General features: G+C 43.4%; 1 protein-coding gene across 1 annotated transcript in view; it reads left to right on the forward strand.

Moving 5' to 3' along the window:
* The first annotated feature begins 2957 nt into the window (after positions 1–2957).
* CMIP (c-Maf inducing protein) overlaps positions 2958–25078 on the forward strand; it is a 135923-nt gene continuing 113802 nt past the window's right edge. The window contains exon 1 of the mRNA XM_075714933.1: positions 2958–3254. Coding sequence (XP_075571048.1) covers positions 2958–3254 — 297 coding nt within the window. The remainder of the gene's footprint in view (positions 3255–25078) is intronic.

Consider the following 25078-nt stretch of genomic DNA (forward strand, 5'->3'; position numbering starts at 1 on the left):
ACAGTGCCTCAGGTCAAACAAGAACAGGTCTCCCTTGTACCAGGCACCCTAGGAGCTCCTAGAAACACACAGTTCCTGCAGTAAAAAGCTTACGTCTAAACAAAGCTGTCCTTTTAAAATTTGGTTTGCAAGTCTTCTTCTTTCGATTCTTATTTTTATTGCAGATCCACGCATATTTACAGGTATGAGTAGATCTGGGTTTATTTCAGCGTAAACGCGTGCGTCATTCACCCCAGCAGTATATGGTGTACAAAGCTCTGTGGGAACCGCCTGTAATGTTTCGTGCATAATGACCAGTCAGTTTGTTTAAGTTCAGGAGGTAAGTAATTACCAAGGCTATGAGATACTGACAATTTGAACCTCTATAAAAGAGATTTTTGTCTTCCTGTTGGTTGTATTATCCATGTCATTAAATGAATGAATGTCTTCTAACCTTAGCCAAATTGCGTAATTCTGTGCATCGTTCTATAAACTGGTACTTAGGAGCACTCTGGAGACTTCCTAGCTTTTTATAAATAATTTTGATGCTAACATGCAACAAAAGTATCCCTCGAATTTGCTAGTAATTGACAGGTTACAAAAAGCTTCCCTCCTGAAAGTGTTGAAACAGCAATTCTCCTGTCAAATGCAAGCCTATTTCAACACAACAGCTCTATAACAACACACGTGATGGACGTGCTCGCAGTAATTGTGGTCCAGCCAGGCATGTATTGTCTTTGACAGCAGCCACTACAAAAGGCTTTATGGCAAAGGCTCCCAAACCTTTCCAGTTGCAGCTCGCCTCCCCAGCAGATAACCCGTGCGACTCGACTCGTGATGCGAACGTACTGGATGAAAGAGCTTTCTCTTGAGCGGGCTCACGGCCGAGCTCGTAACTGCTGGCACCTCACTTGGCATCGTGACCTCTCGTTTGAGAACTACGGCACTGGGAGATGCCGCCAGAAACCCTGCCGCAGGTACACGCTGTGAAAGAACCGGCTCGTCACAAAGCAGATCATTGCTTTCCCAACCTCACTCAGAGGCAAGCTTACACTTCTAAGCATGAAGGTTGTTTTTATTGCTAGCACCAAGTAAAACAGCCCTGTAAATCCCTTCTAAATTCTGGACCTTGTCAATACCCACTGCAACGAGTGCCACAGTTTAGTGGCATGTGCACACATTACATGAAATGTAATTTTTTTTTTTTTTTGTTGGTCCTAACCAGGTTGTTCAAATGAGGAAACTGGAAGTGAGATCTACCACTACCTTTTAAACTGCTGCGAAAAAAAGCAGGCAGAAACGGTACCATTTCTCTTGACATGGCATCCACATTGCACACAGCATTACTGAGCTGTTAGAGCGATTTAGAGGTCTTAGAAGGGAGTTCATTTTTTCACTCGGGGTAGGTTTGGTTTTTTTTAGAAGGGAGCTCATTTTTTTTCATTAGGGTTTTTTTTTTTTTTTTTGGTAAACAATTGTTCTGCTTCGTGGGCGATGAGAGGATACTCAACATCCTGCTCAGCACCGTACAAGCGGGGCACCGCTCCTCCTGGGCTCGTACGCCAACCCCTGCCATTCCCATGCTGGTGCTTCAGGGGAGCGCAGCAGTTCCCGATCCCCTGGGAAAAGAGGAAAAAGAGGAAAAGGAACACCACTGGGAGCCAACGGTGAAGCCGCAACGACCAGGCTTGGGGCTTCCCCAGTTTTCTACAGCGCTTGCCCAAGAGCTTAACGCCGACGCGAAGACGCTCCAACCTCAACCTGCGAGCACCCCACGCTCGTACCGCTTCCCTTCTCCCTCATCCCCACGCGAGTAGGCGACCACCCGACCCTCCGCCTCACCCCGGGCTCCTGTCAGCGCGGGGGCTGAAAGGAAGGGCGATTTACCACACGACGACCCTCCCCCGCCCCCCCCCATTTTTCCTCACGGGTTCCCCTCATGGCGGAGGGTACGCGGCGCAGGTGTGCCCGCACACCTCCCGGGGGGGTGCTTTTGTCCGTCCCCTCCTTCGGCCTCGTCCCTCGGCGGGGCGAAGCCCCGCCGAGGGACGAGGCCGAAGGAGGGGACGGGAGCGACGCGGCCCCTCTGAGGCGAAAAGGGCGGAGGAGGGAGAATGGGAGGGCCGCAACGGCCGCGCGCGCGGCGCTTCCCGCGCACGGGCCGGCGCTGCCCTCAGCGAGCTCATTGACGTCAAACGGGAGGGCGGGCACATGACCCCCGTCGGAACCAATCGGCTGCCGCCGGGGCCGCGCCGGCGAGGGGCTGATCGGCAGCGCTCGCGCCTCCCGCCGCCGCCGCCGCCTCCTCCCGCGGCGGCGCGCGTGGACGCACACCCACACAGACACACAGACAGACAGACAGACACACGCCCCCCCCCCCCCCTCCTTCCCCGCCCGCCCCCTCCCCAACCGCCACACGCACACGCACCCGCGCCCACGGCCGCGCACCCGCACCCACATACATGCACACGCGCGCCCGCCGCCGCCCCGCGCTCTCGCACGCACGCCCCGGGGGGAAGGAAGGAGCCGCGGCCGGACGCCCCGCAGCCCCCGCCGCCCTCAGGAGCCCCCGCCGCCGGCTTTTGTCTGCCGCCCCCGCCGGGAGCCGACCCCTCCGCTCGGCCGGCGCCCGCCCGGCAGCATGGACGCGGCGCTCTGAGAGCCGCGAGGGGGACCCGCCGGGGGCGGATTTTGAAGTTTGAATTAGGATTTTTATCGCTCCCCTTTCCCCCCTTCCCCTTTCTCCCCGCTCTCGATCCCTTCCCCCATCTTCCCTGACAGGTTTTTTTTTTTTTTGTTTCCCCTTCAGCGTTTTTTTTTTTTTTTAAATCCGCCGCGTGGGGTTGGATTTTTTTTTTTTTTGGGTACATTTTTTTTTTTTTTAAATTTTATTTGGTTATACCCGTCTCTACCGCCCGTAGAGACCGGTCTCCCCGGGCGGCCGCCGCCGAGCGCCACCCCCGAGCCGCGGGGCTGCCATGGATCGCACCGGCGGCTCCGGCGGGGGCAGCGACCGCAGGCAGACCGAGGAGAGCAAGCCGCTGCTGGGCGAGATGTCCGCTCCCGAGGGGAATAAAATGGGTGCCGCGCCGTGCCGGAGAGCCCTGCTCCACTGCAACGGCATGAGGTACAAGCTGCTGCAGGAGGGGGACATCCAGGTGTGTGTCATCCGGCACCCCCGGACGTTTCTCAGCAAGATCCTCACCTCCAAGTTCCTGCGGCGGTGGGAGCCGCACCACTTGACCCTGGCAGACAACAGCGTCGCCTCGGCCACGGTAAGAGCCCGGACGGGCCCCGCCGCCGCCGCCGCCGCCGCCGGGGGGGGACGGCCCCAGCGCGGCCCCGGCCCCCGCGGCTACCCCGCCCCGCGGGGCATCTGCGGCGACGGACCGGGCCGGGGCCGGGGCCGGGGGGGCTGGGGCGGGGGGCCGGGGAAGCTGGGGGGGGGTCCCGGGGGGGGCCGGTGCCGTCGTGCCGCGGTCGCCCCGCTGCCGGCCCGTGCGGGGACCCCCGGGGCGCCCGGCGCCTGAGGGGGGCTCGGCCCGGGTGAAGCCCCGAATGCCTGTGGGGATTTTTTTTTTTTTTTCCCCCCTTCTTTGTAATTCCAGGGATATTTAATTTTGCAGTTTCGGTGGCTTTTTCGAGCAAGCCTAGTTTTCCTCTATTATCATTATTACTGGGGTGTTTTTTTTTTTTTTTGGCCTTTTTTTTTACCATTTTTATTTATTTATTTTTTAATTTCTCCCTTCTCAACATGACACCGACATGAAACCGCCACACTGAGCCATTTCTACCCGAAACCGAAGCCGGCAGATATGTGCTGGCACGCTGGCCAAGTTGGAGGTGAGGGAGGCAGAGGATGCTTTTAATTCGAGAGCGAAGGCTCGGGCTTTGCCCTGCTTTGTTTTAGGCCTGCTTTTGGGGCTCTGATTTGGCGGTCACATCCCCTGCCCAGACACGGGCAATGTGATCGTAAAACATGGAGATTCCTTCGGGGTTTTCTTCCTAATGGAAAATGATGCAAGAGAAAAATGCAAGGTGGTGGTATCAGCAGTACAAGAGATGTACGGCAGATGGACGTAGTCTTTAAAAATATGATTCATATTTTCGTGTACAACTTAAAATTTCACGGCCACTATTATTTGAACATTCGTGTAGCGTGTGGTGTGACTACACCCTAATTTTGCCTAATAGCGATTAACGCAGCTCACAAAACATGCTTTACGCTGATTTTTAATCATTCAGTACTTCGATCGTATCCTTTTTTGATTTATATGTAAATGTCTCGTTTTTTCTCAATGGCTTCGTTCTGGCCTTCCTATAGGACACTTGTGATATGAGAGAGTGGATTGGCTTTTGTGTAGATTTCTGTTAACGGTGTATTTAAATGGCTTTCATCCAGTCTGTGCTGTGCTCGGAGGTTGGATTTTTTCACACCTCGATACGCAGAGACATAGTGTGTGTAAATGCCTCTCTGGCATCATGCTCTGCTGTGGAGTATTCAAAGCAGGTTTTCAGTGGGAGCTACTTTAACCTTCAGGTAGGCCAGCTGCCTGTCCTCACAGAGCTCTTTTTTGTGCCACAATGACATCTCTGCTTACAGTTTCCACCGGGCTGTCGAGGATGTTTCCAAGGGAATATTTTTCTTTCTTTGATAGAACTACTGTGTAAAGGGAGAAGGAACACTCGGTCGAGCATTGCTGGAGAAAACCCCTGAAAGACACGGGCGCAAGGAGTTTTTGCAGTTCTTCATTTTATTAAGATACCGTCAGCGTAGCGGGGAAGTTGACTGTCGGTGGAGATGAGGCATTTTCCCGGCAGTATCCGTAGCCGATTATTTCTGAGCAGAGGAGCAGGATACTGGTAGACAGAGGCATGATCACGCTTCAGACGTTAATCTCTGCAATGTGGCAATACTAGGCATGAAGTTGTATTTGTACAGGAGACGTCAAACTCTGCTCGCTGCCAAAGCTGTCACCAAAGAAACCATCTCTCAAAAAATTTCTGAAGTCCTATGGGGTCGTGCTTTAATTAACGTTGAGGTGTTCTCATTCCTAATTATTTCGTGTGTATAAATAGCAAGAAGATACTAACACATTGTACGTACCGTTGCAGGCTCCATTTTGTTAAGCAATGCTCTTCGTGCTTGGTCTTGCGCCCTATCATTTTTTTTTTTTTTTTCCAGCGCTAACTCAGCAAGTAAATACCGTTGTTCGCAGAAATATCTGTGCTTTATTATTTCAGGTAGTGTCTTTGGTTTCCAGGGAGTAATTAGGGCACTAGGATAAGATCCGCGTTCACTTGTTGCCTGAACGTATGGGTACATTTAGCAGGTATCTTTCAGACATTGGTTCTGTGATTTTACTCGGGGTTTTTTTGGAGCCAAAAAGATGTGATTTAAGCAAAATACGTGGTACTTTAACCCCCACCCCCTACGGAAGTGGGGTACAGGCACAATGCCAAACCCTCCTGAAACTGTAGGTAGATATTTAAATGTAACTCATTTGCTTTTCAAGAGCTGTAGAAAAATATCCATACCGTCCACTGAAAGTGAGCATTGGCAGCGCTCAACAACTTTGATAACAAGGTCATTTTTACACATAGGGCTTTCCACAGGCAGGGTACTTTATGAGCAGCCACTAATTAATCTTCACGTCATCCCTTTGCAAATTCTCTGGCATGACGAGTTTTACTGCATTCTATATAACATGAATAAAACTGAACAGGAAAATAACATCACTATGTTTTGCGTTTGAAAGCAAAAGTTGTAATGACAGCTAAATCCAGATCTGGCAAATGATGTCCCTGAGTACAGCGGGTAAGTTATTTGTTGATTCTAGGCACTTTCTATCCTTTTTAATGTCACTTGGAGACATATATTTGAATTAAAGTCTTCTCCCCACAAGCTCTTACTTGTCAAAGCCTCGGCTGCAATATAGGAGTTAGCGTTAGTTTGTGTACGGATTATTCATCTGTAGGTTTTTTCCATGGGTAGACACTGTAGGTGCCCACATACAAGTCTGAATAATGAGACCCTACCTACAGGTTTTTTGCAAGAGGTAACTACTTCCTTTGTTTAATTAGGCAGTTACATGTTTTGTGCTGACAAGATAGCTTTCCGTAGCAGAAGCACTATGCAAGAGTGCAATGGAACAAGTGTTAGGCCATCTTACTCTAGCAAAATTTAGGGAGGAAAAAAATAATGTTTTCTACAAAGTGCTTTTTCTGATGTTATCACAAGCGACTGTTTCAATTAAAGTAAGTCCATGTTCATCAAAAAAGAATAAGAAAAATAATACTTGTATTCTGAATAGGTATATGCGCTCAGTTAACAAATGGAAAGATTATTAGCTTATGGAGCGGAGAGAGCGATAACTGTAGGTGTTGGGACTTTATCTGATTTACATGTTGTTTCCATTGTTTGCTTCATGTTTCTCATTGCTCAAAGAATGGGTTAAACATAGTACAGTTTCACCATTACAGTTTCACTCGCATCTTGTCCAAGCTTTCATTCTTGTTAAGGCTTTTTTGGTGAAAGTAAATACAGATTTGTAACTTTTTTTTTTTTTTTAATGTAAATGCTAAAGTCCCAGTAGGAAATTTTGATACTTAGAAACTTTGTTTGCTAGACAACAGCTTGCCTGGGGATGAATCTGACTTTCTCCCCCATGGGAGGAATAATGTTTATTTTATAAACACCTACCAAACTCAAATGTAGCGCCCTTACTAATTTTTTTTTTTCCAGTGAGATCTGTCCTTGCACAGCTTGAAGGGCAGTGATAGTAAAAACAAAGACAGAAATAAAATCCAGTAAAATCCAATTTAATATTCCTGTGTGATGGTTTCTTTTTTTTTTTTTGGTGTGAAGAATAAACCTATGGCTGTCTTCAGCAGAAATGTTAAAATTTAGTTTTCAGTAGTTTAATAGGTAGCCTTCATAACTGAACTTCTGTGCCTTTAATATCCTTCTGCCCTGTCGCTTTCATGTCTCTGCCCTGCTTTTCTCTCTCATTGTTTTTCTTGCACCAGTTGGGAGTAGATGTTTAGGACAATGAGTTTTAAAGTACTGGGTTGCAAGGAGGACTTGTGCATACATACATATGTATGCACAGCAGACAAGGAAAGAATAAATAAGCGATTCATTTTTGCTGGCTAGGGATGACCTCTCTAATTCCCACCTGGGAAGATAAGACATAATTGAAACCATGAAGTTACTCATTAATATCCCTCAAGGAGGTGGAAACTTTGGCTTTTCATGCCCATTTCACATTTCTCGGTTTTGCCTTGGCAGTTGAGTGTAATGTAATGTTATATTCAAAGCTGGTGACAATCCTGAAAAGATTTGAGTGTCTGTTAAACTTTTTTCCGTACAGAAGTGATTTATGAGGACAATAGCATATTGACAAGCTAGCTATCAGAAACACATTTGAAACAAGAACCTAAGTGGGTTAGGGAGCTGCATTTCTATTTTCTTCTAGAGACAAGCACATACCCAATTAATATTAAATGAGGCAGGGCAGGATGATCTGTTTCAAATAGGAGAAGTGGAGTAGAAAATTGTCTTCTAATTGTTTTTTAAAATTCAACAATTCTGCTACTGCATGTCTTTCAGCATGCTGTTACATGTCTTTCCTTCCTTCTTTTGGTAAAGATAGAGCAAAAATTCCTATCAAGCCGGACTCATTGTTTACTTTAGCACAGGTTTCCATCAGTTAGAAAAACACACTTTTTAAAATTAAATTTCCCTTGCAAAACAATTAGCTCAAGTGGGAAGTATTATGCAGAGCTTAGAAGTTTCAAAACAGTCTAAGAAGAATTTTTTTAAAACTTTCCTGGAAAAGGAATATCGTAGCATTATCCAGATTCCAAATGGAATGATTATGAATTAGCTATAATAATAAAAAGTGAAGTAAACAGTCTGTTCAATAAACCGAATGCTGTCCTTAAGTCCTGTGCCATTGATGGGGCTGTACGAACGTGACTTAAAACTAGCCTGATGGGCCTACCATCATTACGTGTGTAAATACATATGAACACATAAATAACAAAGCGATTTAAGATCATTTTTTTGATCCATTATAACAATGGAATGCTAAATTACTATTTAAAAATAATATTTCTCATTGTTTACTGTTGCAAATGATTGTTTTCATTTGACAAGAAGTGGTACCTATGGGTTTTGGGCATACATGTTTGCCTATTCTGGGTTACCATCTTGCTATGTATCAGGTATTTTCTTCGGGTACATCAGAAAGAGCATCGAATCTCATAATTTGCATACAACCCATGATAATTTCGAATTATCTGTAAATTGAGAACAAATTGCTCCATGTTATCTATGCTGTTGAAATTGAGATTCTGTTTCAGAAGTGAAGGCAGGCATGCACCTGCATTAATGAAACCCAAATTTTTCTGAAGACTCGATGATTTAATGGAATATTACTCTGTTGTGACAAACTTATTTTATTACTATATTAGTTTGTAGCTCGACGTAAGAAAACCTAAAATGATACTTCCTTAAAGTTGTTTAATGCCTATCAAACATACGTTTGAATATATATTTCCTACAGTGGTTAAAAAGCGTATTTATAAGTGAGTAGTGTTAAGGTACGTGTTTATATGTCACAGAGCTTATATAAAATATGAAAACAGAAGCTATATTCATTGATAGAGTGAGAGCTCTTAAGGCTGTTAGTGTTAACACCCAGCCAGTAAATTTTACATGTTGAGGGGCATAAATAAGAAGGATACTCAGAAATACTTCTGCCTCATTTTTCGTTTTGGCTGGAGAGTAACGATGTGGTGCTAGCCACTACGTGGTGCTAATAATTCCCCGGAGGAAGCCTGTGAATTGCCTCTGGTCCTTGATGGACCTGATCCTGCATCAGAGCCGGGACTGGAGGCGCTCAGCATCCCTCAAGGGGCTGGGCCTTCGCAGAGCTGTGAGATCACCTTTATGGTTTTTGTAGCGGAACATTGTAACTAGTGATGGGAAAAGTCTGCTAGGTCATGGAAGTCGGGGTGTGGTCCTTCTAGGAAGGGATGTACTGCCCGGAGAAGTTGTGGATGCCCCATCACTGGCAGTGTTCAAGGTCAGGTTGGACTGGACTTTGAGTCCTTAAAGGTCCCTTCCAACCCAAACTATTTTACAGTTTTATGATTCTGTGTAATGCAAAAAGGGTGTTTAGTTTTTCAGAGGTGAAAGGCTAGGTTGAGAGGCCCATCTGCATCGGCGTTTCAGTTTGCAAGCTTAGGTTTGTGTTGTTAGCAAGGGTGGGAGAACAGAGGCTGAAGTCTTGGTCCCACCAAAATCATTGACAGAACTGTGTACACTGAGGGACATTTTGGAGGAAAAAGGTGGTAGGCTTAGTACATAGAGAGGAGTGATTTTTTTTTTTTTTTTAACTGTTTAATTTATTGCATATAATTTGTTCACACTTTTGACGTTCCTAAATAGATGAGTTTTAATGTGATACGATAAAATGGCTTCTCTCATTTCCTTCTGTTAGTAAGCATGGCTGGACTAATAGGGTTTTATTCATCTCCCCACATAGGATTTATGAAAGAGGAGACCTACCTCAAATAGTTCAAGCCTTTTGGAATCTTTAGAAGTAATTAGATTGTGGGTTGCATGGGTAGATTGTGGCTTGTTTATTAGTGTTTTGAGCAGTGCTAGTTGCATCAGTTTTGTTCTGCATCTGCATGTGTTTATAGATATGTAGTGCTTAATTCCATAAACAATTGTGTTTGAAGATGATTGATACTTTAGCATGTATAATCCATACAGAGCGCTTGTGTGTGTATGCGCACTCGATAAAATAACTTTTTGCGCGGTCTGATGATGCAGGGTCATTGGCAGTAGTGCTGTCGTAGGTAGTCCTGGCCTGTGCCATTCGTTTCTGCATCTGTGCCATGCCGTGTCAATCTGTCTTTTGTATGCACTTAACAGTTTGCAGGGTCAAGTTGAGAAAATGTGTGTGAACTGGCTGGGGAACACTTCCTCTGTTCGAACCTTTTGCAGATCTGTTGTCTTTTAACTGGATCAGGCAACTGATCTGTTTCAGTGTATAGTCCGCCAGGCTGTTGAGGAAGAAGAGAGAGGGAAACATGGTAGGCTGGAATTGCTGCCAAAAACAATGTATTATTAAATCATTGCGTAAAATTTTCCTGTTTTGCACAATATTTAAGAACGCAGGGGCAATACCAGGAAAGGGAAAAGACAATTGAAAAGCATACGTTATAACCAAACACGTCAATGGTGAGTGAAGTTTTAGCTCTTGTGGTTGTGGAGGAAAACACGAAGAAGTCAGAACCAGATGCTAAATTAAAAGGCCTTCACTTCATATGCTTAAAAATTAGGAGAATTTAACAATACTCTCCAGGTTTTGGAGGAGGGGGTCTTGTTGCAGGGATTGTGGACTTTTGATGTTAGCAGTACTGGCATTTCCAGTACTTAAAGTGATTTCTTGACTTTGCTTCTTGGGCCGTCCCATGACGGATGGGACAGGGCCAATAGAGTGGGAAATACAAAAGCAGGTAACATGCCAGGTTGCAGACTGTAGTGTCCAGGGCATGCGTTTATGGTGAAGGCTATTTCCTTCTACTTTAATCTGAGTTTTCAGTATGTTTTTAAATAATTTTAAGTCTTTTTTCCTTTTTTTGAGAAACTTAGGAAAAAAGGCATCTGTTTTTTCTGGATTTGAGCGTGTCTGCTAGATGTGTGCCAGTTACTAATTGAGCTCAAGAAACTCGTCAAGTTGCAATGACTAAAATCGGAACTGGAAGTACACTTGGTCACGTACATTCTTGGTCTCGCTCTGTTGAAATCAGTAAGGTAATTTGAGGAGGGGGATTACCATTCATTGCTTGTAACATGAATGGCAGGATGTGCTGTTCAGAAAGCCAGAAAGGTTCAGTGAAAGATCACCGTGCAGCTTTCAGGTTGGCTGCTGGCTGGGAGAGATGGCTGACTCTGCTGTTAGGCTTGTACAGCTCTCTGCAAAATAGAGCCCCACTTTTTTTCTTTGGTTGGCAGATCTCAAGGTGTTGAGCAGCCTGCACTAGCAGGAGCGGCTCTCTTATGAGCGAGAGGCTTGCTGAAAATTTCCCTGTTAGACAGAACTGGTATAGAAGCTGTTGCTATTTCACCCATTTTATGCCAACATTTAGACAGCGCTGTCCTGGTGCAAAGTTAGCTTGTGACCTTACTTTCTTCTATGGGGAAGACCGGGGCTGAGGACAGAGATGCTAACGAGGACTGCTCACCACAATCCAAAAGCCCCGGCAAGGACAGCAGCGAACATCTTCAAGACATAACAGACCATGGGACCAAGTGCTTCCTCTGCACCTTCGTATCCTGCAAAGCTGGGGAAAACGCATATTTGCTGCAGTGTATTAACGTTTAATTATACGGTAGAGTCGTGGTGGATCAGCAAATGTAATTACCGACAGGGCAAAGGTGGTGTGGTTTTTTTCTTTTTTTTTAAATTTATGGCCCCGTAGCTGAAAAGTGCAGGTACCGTGGGAGGAGAGTGAGCCGAGGTCAGTGGTGTAGGGAAATGTGGTTGAGCTTGCTGAGCAGCCCCAGGTCATACTGCACCGGGGTGCATGGCCTTCTTCAGGATTCCCAGAAAGGTCCTGCCAGCCACTGCCACCGCTCCGCAGGGCATGTGCCGGCTCCTTCCTGCCTCTCTTCCCCGGACAATAGAGGTTTATTAAGAAAAAAAATATGCTGCTCGCTGCAAACTGGTCTCTTTCCCCCATTTGGTCTTGAAATTTGCCAAAATACTGCTGTGGTATGTGGTCCTGGCTGAAGCTTGCATGAGGGTGAATGCTCTACAGGGGCAGCTGCCCCCAGTTTCTCGGAGGTGTAGGAAGACAGTGCTGCTGCTTCTGCTGTTGTCTTGCTTGATACTTGCATCTGTAGCAATTTTCACTTTGGCGGAAGTGGCAAAGTGTGAGGTTTAAAATGGGATAAGCCTTTTATGGGCCCTTGAAGTGTCTCTCCGCCTTGTCTGCTCAGCATTACCACTTGTTTCAGGGGTAAGAGCTCTTGCACTTTTCAAAGTAGGTTGCAGCTTCCATAAAGTTCTTGTTCCTGTGACTGAGAGATTACATGATTTTCTCACTGGATGAAAAATTTAAAAGGAAAAATTGCTTTCACTCTCATTGAGGAGAAGAGTAATAACCAGGGCTTCAAAAAAGATGAATAAAAAATGAATATCCAATGCTTCTCAAACTCCAGATCTCTAATTTCATGGTATTAAGAATGGGGATGTCAGATGCTTGGAACTATTGCTAAAGGGCTTTTGCTTCTTGGATTTCCAGTGCTTAAAGAAATGCTGAATAAAATAAAATCTTTTTCTCCTTTTGAAAAAATTAAAACTCAGATCTTAAAGCACACAGAAATGGATTTAGGTTTTGTAAGATTTTGTTTACAAAGATGCCACGTGGTACAATAAACGTTGCCTGAAGAAAGCTGAGATTAAGCTGAATCAGAGGGGGGTTTTGAGAATACATAGTTGTATTCCCAAATATAATGATTTTAAGTTTATGTTTTATATAATGTTTTTCTTAGGCCTGAAGAGAAACTGTTTGCAAGTGGTAATCAGAAATAGTATTTTTTCTCTTATAAATCAGTTGTACATATTTTTGAAGTGTGTGTACAGATGTCTATGCATATTTTATGGATGATATTTCTGGTGATGTTAACCCAAGGGTAAGGCAAGAATTCTGTAAACAAAAAAGTCACCTCATTCTTTATTTGTGTCTAGACAATTAATATCTAACTGAGCAAAATTAGGTAATTGCATGTGCAGGTAGGCAGTTGGATATTTTTGAAAAGAAAACTTTTTTTCCCTAAACCTCCTGAAGATACCCATGGTGTGTTCCCAACAGTGAGTTTCAAACAGTATGGAGCAGATATTTCTCAATGGCAAAGCTGTGATATTACTGTTTTTTGCATGGCAGTGGGCATTTCCTCCCAGTCTTTGTCTTTTTTGGCTATTTGAATATAAGCTGTTGGGATCGGCAGGTGTCTCTTACCACGTCTGGTTCCTGTTGTAATGGGGTTCTGTTGTACCATGGAGTTTTTTGTTTGCTACTGTAATACAATTAGTGCGTACTGTGAGCAGGCTATGTCTTTGCTCTCGCTGTGCAAGCAGCTAAAATAAGACTGAATGACTTTGTTACCCATTTTCAGGGATGGTCATTATTAATAGTAAAGTAGAAACTGCTTTTAAAAAAAAAGTTTCTGAAACTTGCCAAGTGGAATGCAACTTGTTAATCAAAATACTAAGGGTGTGTATGTTTTTTCCATAAATATGAATGTCTGTTTGACCTTCTGTGAACAAAAAAAAGAGGGATTATTTTTGGCCTTTAAAACAATCAGAAAAAAATGATTTTTGGATGACAGTATAATGACTTCATTCTACAAGTCCTTGGGTTTCAACTTTACTGTGCTTCAGCTGTCTCAAAGTCCTTTATGGTCAGTGTTTTTACACATGGGGAAAACAAAAAGACAAGTAAATGTAGATCAGACTTTTCAGATGTGTCTGCTACTGTTGGTTCATGGTTAATTTGCAGTTCCTTCTCAGTTGGTGGATGCATCTATGGTTCATTCTGGAGTGTCTTAGGTTGGGCGCCAAGAATCAGTAGCATGTCCTGACAGCATTAGCTGAAGTGCCTTGCCCTAATGTTCAGGATAAATCACTGGTAGGAGTTGGAGGAGAAACGAAATTTCTTTGCTTTGGCCGCCAGGCTGCATCTTCCATCCTGATTTTGATGGCTATTCATTTTTTTTAATGGTTGTAAATCTCATTAAAAATCAGTGGAAGTGTGGGAGGGTGACTGACAGCAGAACGTGGCCCAGGGTGTTATGCTCTTCTTGCTACCCTTCAATCTTCCCGCAAAGAAAATATCTGTCAGGGAACCAGGTGCCAATCAGTTCAAGTCTCTTGCTTTCTGCAGTGTGCATGCTTTGTATGTTCTCCTAATAGTCCTTTCTGACAACCTAGCACTTTGCTTTTGCTTTAGAGGCTGTTAAGACTGATGTCAGAAGTAGAGAGTAAGTCAGGGAAACCTTGTCTGCACTGAAATTTTCAGGATGAGAGTGATCTTGCAGAACTACTATAGAAGCAGGGTGTTGTGATCCGTTTTCAAAAAAAGATCAGCAGTTCTCTCTCCCTCTCATACCTTGGATTTACTATAGAAACTTTTTGATGTTGAGCTCTTACATTTATGAATCACTTGAGAAGAACATGATTGCAGAGGCATCTCAAAACACCACATTTCTCTCTACTACAATGTAAGCTGTAAGAAGGTAGGAAACTGAGAGTAGAAAGTTAACGTGGGCCCTTAAATAGTGGATCTATGAGCCATTGGTGTAAGCAGATGCAATTCTGCAGATTTTTTTTTTTTTTCAGTAGCTGTGCAGTTACTTGAGTTGGGGATCTGGGTGTCGAGTTGTTCCTGGCAGCTTGAAAAGGTAGTTGCACAACGAGAGATTTCTTTGCCCTGGCTGTTACAGTGCCAGGCAGGGCATTGGATGTCAGTGACGGAGAGTTGTGAGTGCCTGCCTGCTCTGGATGCTCTGGCTCCGCGATGGTCTGACTATAGCTAAGGTGTTCCATCATCTGAACAGTTTGCTTGGTATGTTGGCTCTGCGAAAGCAAGTGGGAGGAGGGGACCAAACTGTGAAAGGCCCAGTGATTCCTTGGAGAACAGCATTTACTTTAGCAGCAGAGGAGATTTCCATCTACTTCAATGGACTGCGTTGAATGAAATCCATCCGTGTCCTTGTCTTACTGCTCAGTATTCAAACGCCCATAGTTTGAGTACCTGTTGATTCCTTGTGGAAGATGAATCATGTTCATTGAAGCAGTCACGTTTCTTATCCAACAGTAACACAGAACGGAGAGGTTTATTTGGATGTCTGGAGAAAGAGAAAAGAACATCATGTTGTAGATGTTGTACAGTCATTGGTGAAACCAGAAGAAAATCTATGCAATTGCTGTAAGCTGCTACGTTTAGGTTATAGTAGCATGATTATGGCACTGAAAAAAGAGCTTCAGCTTATTCTTTCAGTGCAGGAAGACCAATACTTCTTCACAGATTCCTTACAAAAGGAATAGCAACTCCAGCTGTGTAGTAGGGGCTCAAAGCGGTATTCCCCATCCTTTCTGTTATGAAATGCAGCCAATTTTCTTTCCTGCTATATGGAAGTGAGGAGCATTGATGAAAGATATTATGCAAGTGCAAATTATTAGTCATTACTTTGTTTAGTTTTTCTTTCAACTCTTCATGGTTCTTTCAGATCCTTCAGGGTTTGGGTTTTTGGTTTTTTTTTTTTTTTTTTGTCATTGCTATTGTGGTGACTTTTGAGGAAAGTTTTGAAGTTTTTAACTAAAAAGTAGCCTCACATCCAGGGGCACAGAACAGGCTCTTCCTCCTCTCCCAGAGGAGCAAGCGGCTTGAGTGGAGTCCTGGTGCTGAAAATCCCATCTACTTTGTAACCAAATAATGTGGACACTGAAGAAAACGTAGAACTTGCGCTGGCACGGAACTTTCTTGCTGAAGGTGAAAGTAGGGACACAGTCAACATGTCTCTTCTGACTGAAACCACGTTTTCTAAGGTTAGATAATTCACCTTTTGTGATTGCTGTGAATGAAACAGGAAATAAAACTGGAAGAGCTTGACATTAAATGAAATGTGCAGGACCAGACATGTACTTTGGTATTAAATATTGACATACCCCTTCTAGGTAACCACTCTGCCTTTGGAGCCCGGCATTTGCCTGAAGACTGTAACATCTTCTTGCTCTCATGCTTATGGTGAAAAAATGATTGGCACTGAGAAATATTGCTAACGGCCTGTCTCCTGACACTAACTTATGCTTCTTTTGGTGCTACGTCACTGCCTCCCTTGAAATTAATCTTGTTTGATTTATTGTAAGTTATTTCAAATGTCCCCAGTGACTTGGGTTGACTAATGTACTTTAAATCTGGTGAAATCAAATCTGTTGTGGGAGTTGACCATATATAAAGCTGCTCCCTCATGGAGATAGAAGACATGGGAAAGTACTGAGCCCTCCTTGGTGCTTTCCCAAATATAGGACTGATCCTCTGTTGGTTTAAACCTGTGTACTGGTGTGTAGGTTGGTTGGTTTTAGGCCTTGGGTGAGTCAGGATCAAGGCAGCACTAACCATATGCATTATCTATATATTGTGCAGGCTGTATGCATTTACTGGTACTACAGCATGGCCCGAGTGAACTTGAAGGGGGAAGGGAAAGAAAGGAAGTGATGATATGAAAAATTTAAACAAAACAGCTTCAAGTTAGAGATTGGATCTGTGTGCTCCAGCTGAAAAGGGAAGTCTCCGAGCTAGTGACTGCAGCATGCTTGTGACTGGAGCTTTTTGACTCATCTTGAAGGGATGTCAATGGTGCAGCTTCTTGATAGGAGGTGAAGATGGCCTTCTGGGGTGGCTCACAGTGTGTGAGGCCTATGTCATTGTAGCTTCCCTTCTGAATGCAGTTTAAAAATAGTGGAAATGTTTAAATTTGGTGGATTATGTGTTTCCTAATGCCTCTTCATTTTTCATACCTGCTTTAACTGAGATAAAGATGCAGTGCTGTGTTACATTATCTAGCTTCAAAGTCAGAGGTTTGGGAGGTTGTGTCTCTTTACTTGTTGGATTTTCTTAGCAGAAATAGGAGAAAAAAACCTTACCTCGTGCATTTTCTTGCCTGTACAGTCTGTACCTGGAGATCTTCTGAGAGCTGCTGTCTTGAGACCCTTGTGTCTGATCTAAGACTCTTGCTGTGCTCAGATTTCACGTTACCCAATTTTTTTTTCTCTTGCATTTGTAAGAAAAGCCTGTACAAACAATGCTCTGCTGTTTCCAAACACTGTGAAGTTTTCCCCTTTGCTTCCTGTTTTTGTAGCATGTTTGTGAAAAGACCTTGTCTTTGCACTGGAGTTAGCATTAATGTAAATGCATTCAGCATTAGCTACAGTGTGTTTCAGCATGTAGGGACACGAGTTTCTCTTCAGCAAGCAGTATTACTCTTTATTTATCGTAAGACTAGATTAAAGAAGACTTGTGCATGTAAAAGTGAAAGCACAGGCAGTGTTAAATTATGCAGTCATGAGCTTGTTATTTCCCCTCCCCCCAAGTATGCAAGCCAGTTAGTAACCTAGTGATCTATACATGAGGCTTTTATTGGATATATGCCCAGAGCACAGATTAATATGGAAAAGCTATAAAGGCATGGGTTCACAAACTTTATTTGACCACACGAGGACCGTCTGCATGATCCCATGTGGAATGTGTGAGGGATTCTCAAAACAAAGAAATACCTTCATGTATTTGGGCAGATCTGCATGTAAACCACAGGATACAGAGGTGATGTCTTTGCGTTAAAGTCAATAGACTGTTGATTAAATAGGACTTCCTCAGCCTAGTACTCACTCCTTGTTTCTTAGGAGTGCTTTAAGTGGGGCAGAGGTGCATCTGTGGCCTCTGTGTAATTTACCTGGCTACTTAAGTTTTAGTTTTGAAACTGTTGAAGTTTTCTTTTTATGATTGGATATAATCTTGGCCTCTTCTGGAGGTAAGGGGCGGGGGGGTGAATCTCCCTGTAGTGAAATGAAAACAAGCAGATGTCTTGACTGCAGCTGGCTAGAGATGAATCATTTCATATAAACTTGCCTGGAGAACATGATCTTATTCCTCTATAAACCTATACTCCAGAGGGAAGGGAGAATCCCCATTAGTCAATGACACCCTCCTGGCCTAAAATTCCAGTGTTTCCAGTTTGCAAATCACATGAAGCACATACAGACTACTAGCTGTGTTCAGCAAAGGCTGTCTCAAGTTTGAAAACACTGGTAACACAGATTTTGTGTCTTTTCTGGGAATTTTTTTTCTAAATGAAAATTATGGTATTCCTGAATGTGTAAAAACAGCCCCAGTCACACCCCTATATCCCCCAAACCAGTTTAGTAATGATAAAATCTCTTTTAAATTGGCATGGTATTGCCATAAAGACTTTGGCGGCTTAGGAGAGCCCTGTTGCAGGCGTAGCTGACCTTCCAGACCCTTCATATGATGGAGAGCAGTAAGGCATACCGCCTGTCTCAAAACTCTCTTCTTCCCCCTTCCACTTCCCCATGACTTTCTGGGAAAGGGCTGACATCTTCAGAAATGACAGTGGTGGCCCTGGATCTTACTGTGGGATGGTGCTGAGCTTGCTCGTACATCTGGGTCCCAGAGTGATCTACAGATGTTGGCTTCTTCAGCCTTTGCTGCCCTATTTCCTCCCACAACTTAGGGTCCTGTGCCAGGATAGCTTTGTGGTGGATTTGTGATACAGCTCAGCATTGGAGATGTGCTGCCTGCGAGCTGCCTGCAGTTCAGGCTGTCTTGGTGCTGTTTTTTTATTCTCTTTGCCATTCTCTCCATGGTTGCATGGCACACTCTTTGGTTGTTCCCTGAAAGTGGTGGGATGGAAACGTTTGGGATGGAAATGTTACCTCTGGTAGCGTAAGCCCTAATCAACATGAAGAGTGGAGAGCTGATGGTAACTATGCTCAAATAGTGGCAAAAAATAAGGTAACCCTAATTAAAGTTTTGTGCAAGTAGTTTCAGCATTTGATTCCAACCATTTGCCTGACTAGTGAAGATGGGGAATAGTCCTTAGCTCTCTGCCTGCAGCAAGAATATGGGAATTGAAGTGACTCATTCTCAGGGACATGGCAGTGGGAATGAGGCACTGCTGTGGTTGCAGATAATTCCCTGGAAGTCTCCGTTGTGCAGAATGCATTAATTGAAGAGATTCATGAGCTGCTTAATGTCACATCATTTCCTCATCAGAGAACTGGAAGTCTCATCTGTATAGGAAAAAACAGGAGCTTTCTGGTTTTGAGTAAATCTTAACTTTTGTGAAAAGCAGTTGTACATGCTGCCCAGCATATTGTCCTGTATTGAACCTGTTGCCATGTAGCTTGAATATTTTTCTTGCCATCTTATCAGCTGTGGGGACAGAGACAGCAGTGTAAAGTCATGCATTCTGGAGTACACAGAAGTGAGCAGTGGAGACGAGGAGGGAACTGTTTGCTGCCGGTTTCTTCAGTGAAGTGCAGCAGAAGGATGGATGCTTCCTGTTTGTGACTGATCACCATCTGCGATGATTGCGTTGGTCTCAGAAGAAATGGCATATCTTTATATTCGAGAGACAGGACGTGGCATAGGATACCCCTGCAGAGAGCTGGAAATACAACGTGATACTGTGTGGTCTTTGCCTGTTCCGGAGTGGATGGATGCATACGTATCTCTGGGGAACATACTCTGCAGATAGTAGCGTGTTCCTACTAGGCAGATCCGATGCATTGTGTAGGCAGCAGAAAATAAACAGTGCAGCCCACCGTTTGCAGATTTAAACTGGAGAAGGGAATGTGCTGCACTTATGGAAATCAGCCTTGCTGTGTGTGGTATCTCAGTTTTCAGAATCAGATGTAGCCTAATTCTGGTTTTCCACAAGTGCCTGTATTTCTGACTCTCTTGCCTGTTGCAGGTCCAGGTGAGAGCTAGTACAGAATGAGTCCCGTGGCATTTGCCATAGTTTATCACATGGCCTCTGAAGGCACTGCTGCAGCCTGAGTTTTTATCCCTGTATTAGTTTTATGACATAGGAAACATTGCACAGAAAAATACAGTTAAACACTTTAATAGCCACTTGTTAAAAAAAAAAGGGGGTGTGTGTGCAATTTTCTTACTTTTTTAACTAGAAATTAGTAAAAATCAAGTTTCCTGCAGCTTGATTGAATTTCTAAGAGTGAAGCATTTCTGAAGGTGATTGTATCTTACAGCTTTTGGTCTGATCCTTCACCAAGGAGAGCTGGTGATGAGAGAAGATGCCCTTTCCTGTGGCTTTATGTGCTACTGCTGTCCTGAGCTCTGGGAGAATCGATGAGACCTTAGGGCTGGACTTGGACACCTCTTGTCTTCTTAGCATCTAATTCCACCAGGAGGTCACAGTGGTTTCAGTTGCATGACTCAAGCTCGCATCTACCATGAACAGCCATAATGCGCTAGCTACGCTCTTTGTCTGTGGCAAGCTGGTTAAGTAATAAGTAGTACCTTTTAGATCCACTAATAACTGAGTTTTCCTTCATCTATGCCTTTGGGAACATTTCAGTACTTTGCCTGGCAGTGTATCACTACTCTGAATCGTGTGTGGAAAAATGTCTGAAGCAAATCAAACAAAATGACTTGTGAGTAAAAGATCAAGTCAAAACACTGTCAAGATGAAAATCATTGAGTTGATGGGTATAGTCTATATGTGACTGGGAAACCTTTAACGATGCCAGGAGAAAAAAAATGACCATAGTAGACAAAGTTGCACTTGAGGTTCCTATGACTTAAAAAAAAAAAAACAAAACTCTCTTGTGATTTATTATTTCTGTGGTCACATGACACAAGCTATTGCAAACACAAGGAGTCTTAAGGAAAGATCCAACAGGTTGCCTATTTCAGCAAAGTCTGGGTTGAGACTAAATCTCAAAAAATTAAGGTGGAGAGAATGGGAGTGAAAAAAAAAATACTCTTCTGGCATTATATTTGTGGCTTGGCACGTCTAGATCCTGCGAGTCCATTCCATTGTTTTTACTCATAGCATCTTTCTTTCTTGTTGGGAAGCACTAAGAGTGATTTGGCATCTGTACCATACTAGTAAAAACAGTCTTAACTACTTATAATTAATGAATTGTGTAAGCTGGCAGTCACTCATCTGAGGGGATGGAATAACAAACATAAGGACAGTGTGAATTCTGCATTGACTGTCAATGTATGTCAGAGAAAGAACTGCTTTATTTATCTGGTGCTGAATTGCTTTAGTGTGTGGACTTGTAAATAAGCAGTGCTTTAAGAAAGTGTATCAGATGCTTGAGCTGAAGCCTATATCTTGGCTGAAAAAATGGCATATCATCGTGTGTATTATGACATGAAATCACTGTGAAGAGCAGATGCTGTCATGTTTTCCCTGTTGTATTTATCTGGTTTTACTAGGTGGGAAAATGAAACCATTGACCTGAACGGGCTATACTGAAGTAATCTTCCTGTGCCCTGTTGCCTCCCCCCGCCACCTTCCCTTTTAAATCAGGGTGACCTAGTGTAAAAACAAAAAAGCCAGATTGAGATTCAGCAAGTGAAAGAATGATGGCTTTCAAATGGTGGCACTTGTTTTTGAGTTTTGTTGTTCTTGATGGAGAGAAAACAGTACTTTTACTTTTTCTTATCAAGAGTTAATCCACAGTAAGATATTGAAACAAAACAAAACAAGCTACTTGGACTCATTTTGGAAGAGAGGATTTTTTTGGGAACAGTTACTGGTTCAGACTCTTGTGGTCCCTCTTTGGACTGCGTCTTTAGGACGTATATGTATGTCTAATTCCATTGAGAACTAGATAGGACAGTACTCCCTTTGCTTTGATTTTTTTTTTATTTTTTGAGCATTCCTCCCCACATCAAAATCTTACAAAATGCCTCTGTTTCCCTACGGAAAGAGGACCGTTTCAGGGAGAGCTGGTGTTCTGGGCAGTATATCCAGGATAACTATAGATGCTAGAGGAAGAGAAGAGTTCCTGTCCCTCAGGAACAATAGGGAGGCTTTAAAAAGCTGTTTAATTCTGTTTAATTTGTGTCAAGCTGCTACTTTTTTTTTTTTTTTTTGGTTGTCATAGAAATGTGCCAGTCCGTGTCTCTCGCAGATGAGCTCACTAAATGAATGGCTGTGCAGGATGAGTCTGGTTTCAATGAAGATGTTTATACTTGAAGAACACAGATGGACTTAAACCACAGCCCAGAATCTAAACACCCCTGAGCTCCTGGGGGAGGGGAGTGATAGGAAATGAAATCTGGATTTTATAGCTCAGGCCTGCATCTTTCCTCCTTGATTTGGCTGTCTGAGTTGTTATGGGAAAGTAGGAGAGGAATATTATCTGCAGTAAAGAGGGTTTGTTTGTTGTTGGACTTTGGGGGGGTGGATGAGTTTATATTTGGCCCAACTCCATTGGGTTGGAAGAACTTTCCTGCCTAGATGTCTTTGCAGGACCATCACAGCTGAGGTTAATTGGTTCCAGAGATGTTACTCTAATGTGCAGTCTTTAGCAGGTAATTTTTCTGTCATTTCTGTACTTCTGTTACTCTTTGTGTTTTGAAATAAAATATTTTGAAAGAGAGCTGACAGTCTTACCTCCTGTGCTGCACGTAAGATGCTGTGATATAGGTTTGGTGGAAGTTTACGCTTAAATTTTGCTGGTGCAAATGACTGCAGATGGTAGAAGCAGCATCAGACCTATGAAATACCAAAGAATTTGCAGATGACACAACTAATAGTCTTCAATGAGGTGTGTCATCGAGCGTTAAACCAAGGTAGTGCAGTCAACAAACACAGTGTACTATGTTGAACGGGGCCGTATTCAGTGCGGGCAAAAATGTCCTTTGCAAGATTTAGTCTCTGGATTGTTTGCTTATGAGCATAATTCTGTGAATTCTTTTTACTTCCAAGAAGCCCATTAATTCTTTATTTTCATCTACATTTGGCACTGTCAAAATGCCTCAAAGGAGCTTAGGTGTAAAATGACAATAGCTACAGTATCTCCAGGGTTTTCAGATATCCGAATGATTTGTTTATCTGGCTGTCTTGCTTTCCTTGGTTTTCTATTCCTGGAGCTGGACTGCCGGAAATGATGCATGTTGCTGAATGCAGAATAGTCCTTGCTGTGCCAAGGCATGTACTTGGAAGAATGGGATGCTCTGTCCTATTAATTGGTACAAATAATCAAGAATATGGAATAAATGAAATACTGGCTGTTTAAAAAAAAAAAAAAAAAAAAGAAAGGGAAAAAAAAAAAAGAAAAGATATTCTCAACAAGTGGAAGGTAACATCTTTTTAAATGAAATCCACCCTTACCAGAAGTTTTCACTGTTGGAGAATACTTGAAGGACTTTCCGCTCAAACCTGTTTATTTGAGCCTTGATTTCGGTCATAGTGTTGAATACAGCTGTGCACACTCTTCTCTTGATACTCTATTTTTGCTTGTTATTTGCTTTTAAGTGTCCTGCTTGAACTTGTATTGGAAAACAAGTCGGGGTAGAATTGGTTTGCCTTTTAATTAAAGGTACTTAGTTTAAGGTAAGAGGAATTCTTTTTCGCATGCAACAAGCTTCAGGAAGCACAGTTTCTGTGCAGAGAAATTCCTCTTCTGCTAGCCCGACCTGTGTTTTGTGGGATCTTAAAAGGTCCCAGCACTCTGTTAAAGCCTTTGCTCCGTCGGTTGATCTCATCCTTGGAGGGGGAAGAGGGACTCGTTCACTACAGTCAGTGGAGGTGCAGCTCCTGTGGGCGAGGACGCTGCGTGCGTGCCGTGTGCCGTGGGTCTCAGCGCTTTGCTGGCGTTACCTGTCGTGCAATTCCAGTCGGTTAGCAAAGCTGCAGATGAGGAAAGTGTTGAATAAAAACAAAGCGGTTGATTTACCTGAGGTAAGCAGAATGCCGGAGTTGCAGTGTCTGTTCCCTTCTCGCCAAGGCGATGGTCAGCTCGGCAGGGACCGCGGGGCCACGAGCTCCTGTGCTTCTCCAGCTCTGCCACTGGCTCAGCCGTACCGGGCAGAATGCTTGGGAGCCCTGCGTGCTTTCCCATTGGAGAGATGGTGTTAATAGGCTTTCTTACGGTATGTGTTTATTTTAAGGCTTAATCAATTAGGCATCAATGGAATTTTTGAGACAAATTCATTTCTAAAACTACTCAGTTTTCTGATAGAGCTCTCCGAATAATTCATCCTGCATTTCTTCTAGTTTTGTAATAAATACCAAAAATTGACAAGAGGTTTTTCTTTTCCCAAATTCATCTCCTTCATTCATTTTTGTAAGGGCCTTCCTGGAAAGGGAGTGCACAACTGATTACATTGTATTTAAGGAACTATAAAGTGATCAGCATGACTGCTGCCAAATGCGTGGAATTAAGTTGGAAACAATTAAACGACCATTTTTAATTTTTTTTTCTTTTTCAGTTATATCCTAGAACTCAGAACACAGTATTTTAGACAGAAAGCAGTTTTTTGGGCAACGCCACTGTTTTCAGTATTCCCTAGTTAGGTTAAAACAGTGTGTCAAAGCAGGAATACTAAATGATCAGAGAGGCCATGTTTTTATAGGACACGTTTGCTGTCCTGTTTGCGTGAGAAGTTTCCAGTGATGCAATAATATTGAAAATTATCACTTTCACTGTAGGAGCGTTGATGCAGTGCTGTTGGAAATTACCACTTTCAATGTCGGAGCATTTGCTTTTCATCTGAGATCATTAAAATCATCTTGGTTTTACTTTAGTAATTAGCTTAGGTTGCTCTTCTTGGGGGTGGGGAGGCTTTGGGGGCTTTGTTGGTTTTGGTTTTTTTACTTTTAATTTGAAACACAGTTTTAACGTTTGGATTGTTTGAAACAAAAACAAGAGAAGTCCCAACATGAGCAGAGAATATTTTTAAAGGACTTTATGGCTCTAAGTTCCTAACACAGTCCAGATGTCTCCTATCTCTGCTCTTTCTGTAGCATTTTCTGGCGCAGTGTCATTGGATTTTGAACTTGGTCCAAGCTGTGTGCCAAGTCCTGAAATAAAGTAAATCAGTGAGTTGTTCTTGGACGTTTCTCCTTAATCCAAACCAACCCAAATCAAACTTTAGCTCTGACCTCAGGACTGCACATTCAAATATTTTCCTTTGCCTCCTCAGTTTCAAAGTAGCAAAAGCAGGAGATTACCACTTTGCAGTATTTAAACAGAGGCTTGTGCGACATCCGTGCAGCTGAAGCAACTGCGTTACTTGGGACCCAGTGCCTGTTGAAACACCAGTGATGTTTGCCAGCGCTGTGATTCTTTATTGTGATTCCTATTGTTGGGTCAGGATGCACGTTACGACCACACTGGAAAAGGATTTATTTGGAGGCGTGCGTCGTGCCAACCATTAGGTAGCAACCAAAGGAAATACTCTCTAGTGTTCTCTTGCAAATGTTTCTGCCTAGATGTCTTAGAAATTATCTATA

This window comes from Pelecanus crispus, chromosome 8 (assembly GCF_030463565.1).
Source record: "Pelecanus crispus isolate bPelCri1 chromosome 8, bPelCri1.pri, whole genome shotgun sequence".
NCBI classification, from domain to species: Eukaryota; Metazoa; Chordata; class Aves; order Pelecaniformes; family Pelecanidae; genus Pelecanus; species Pelecanus crispus.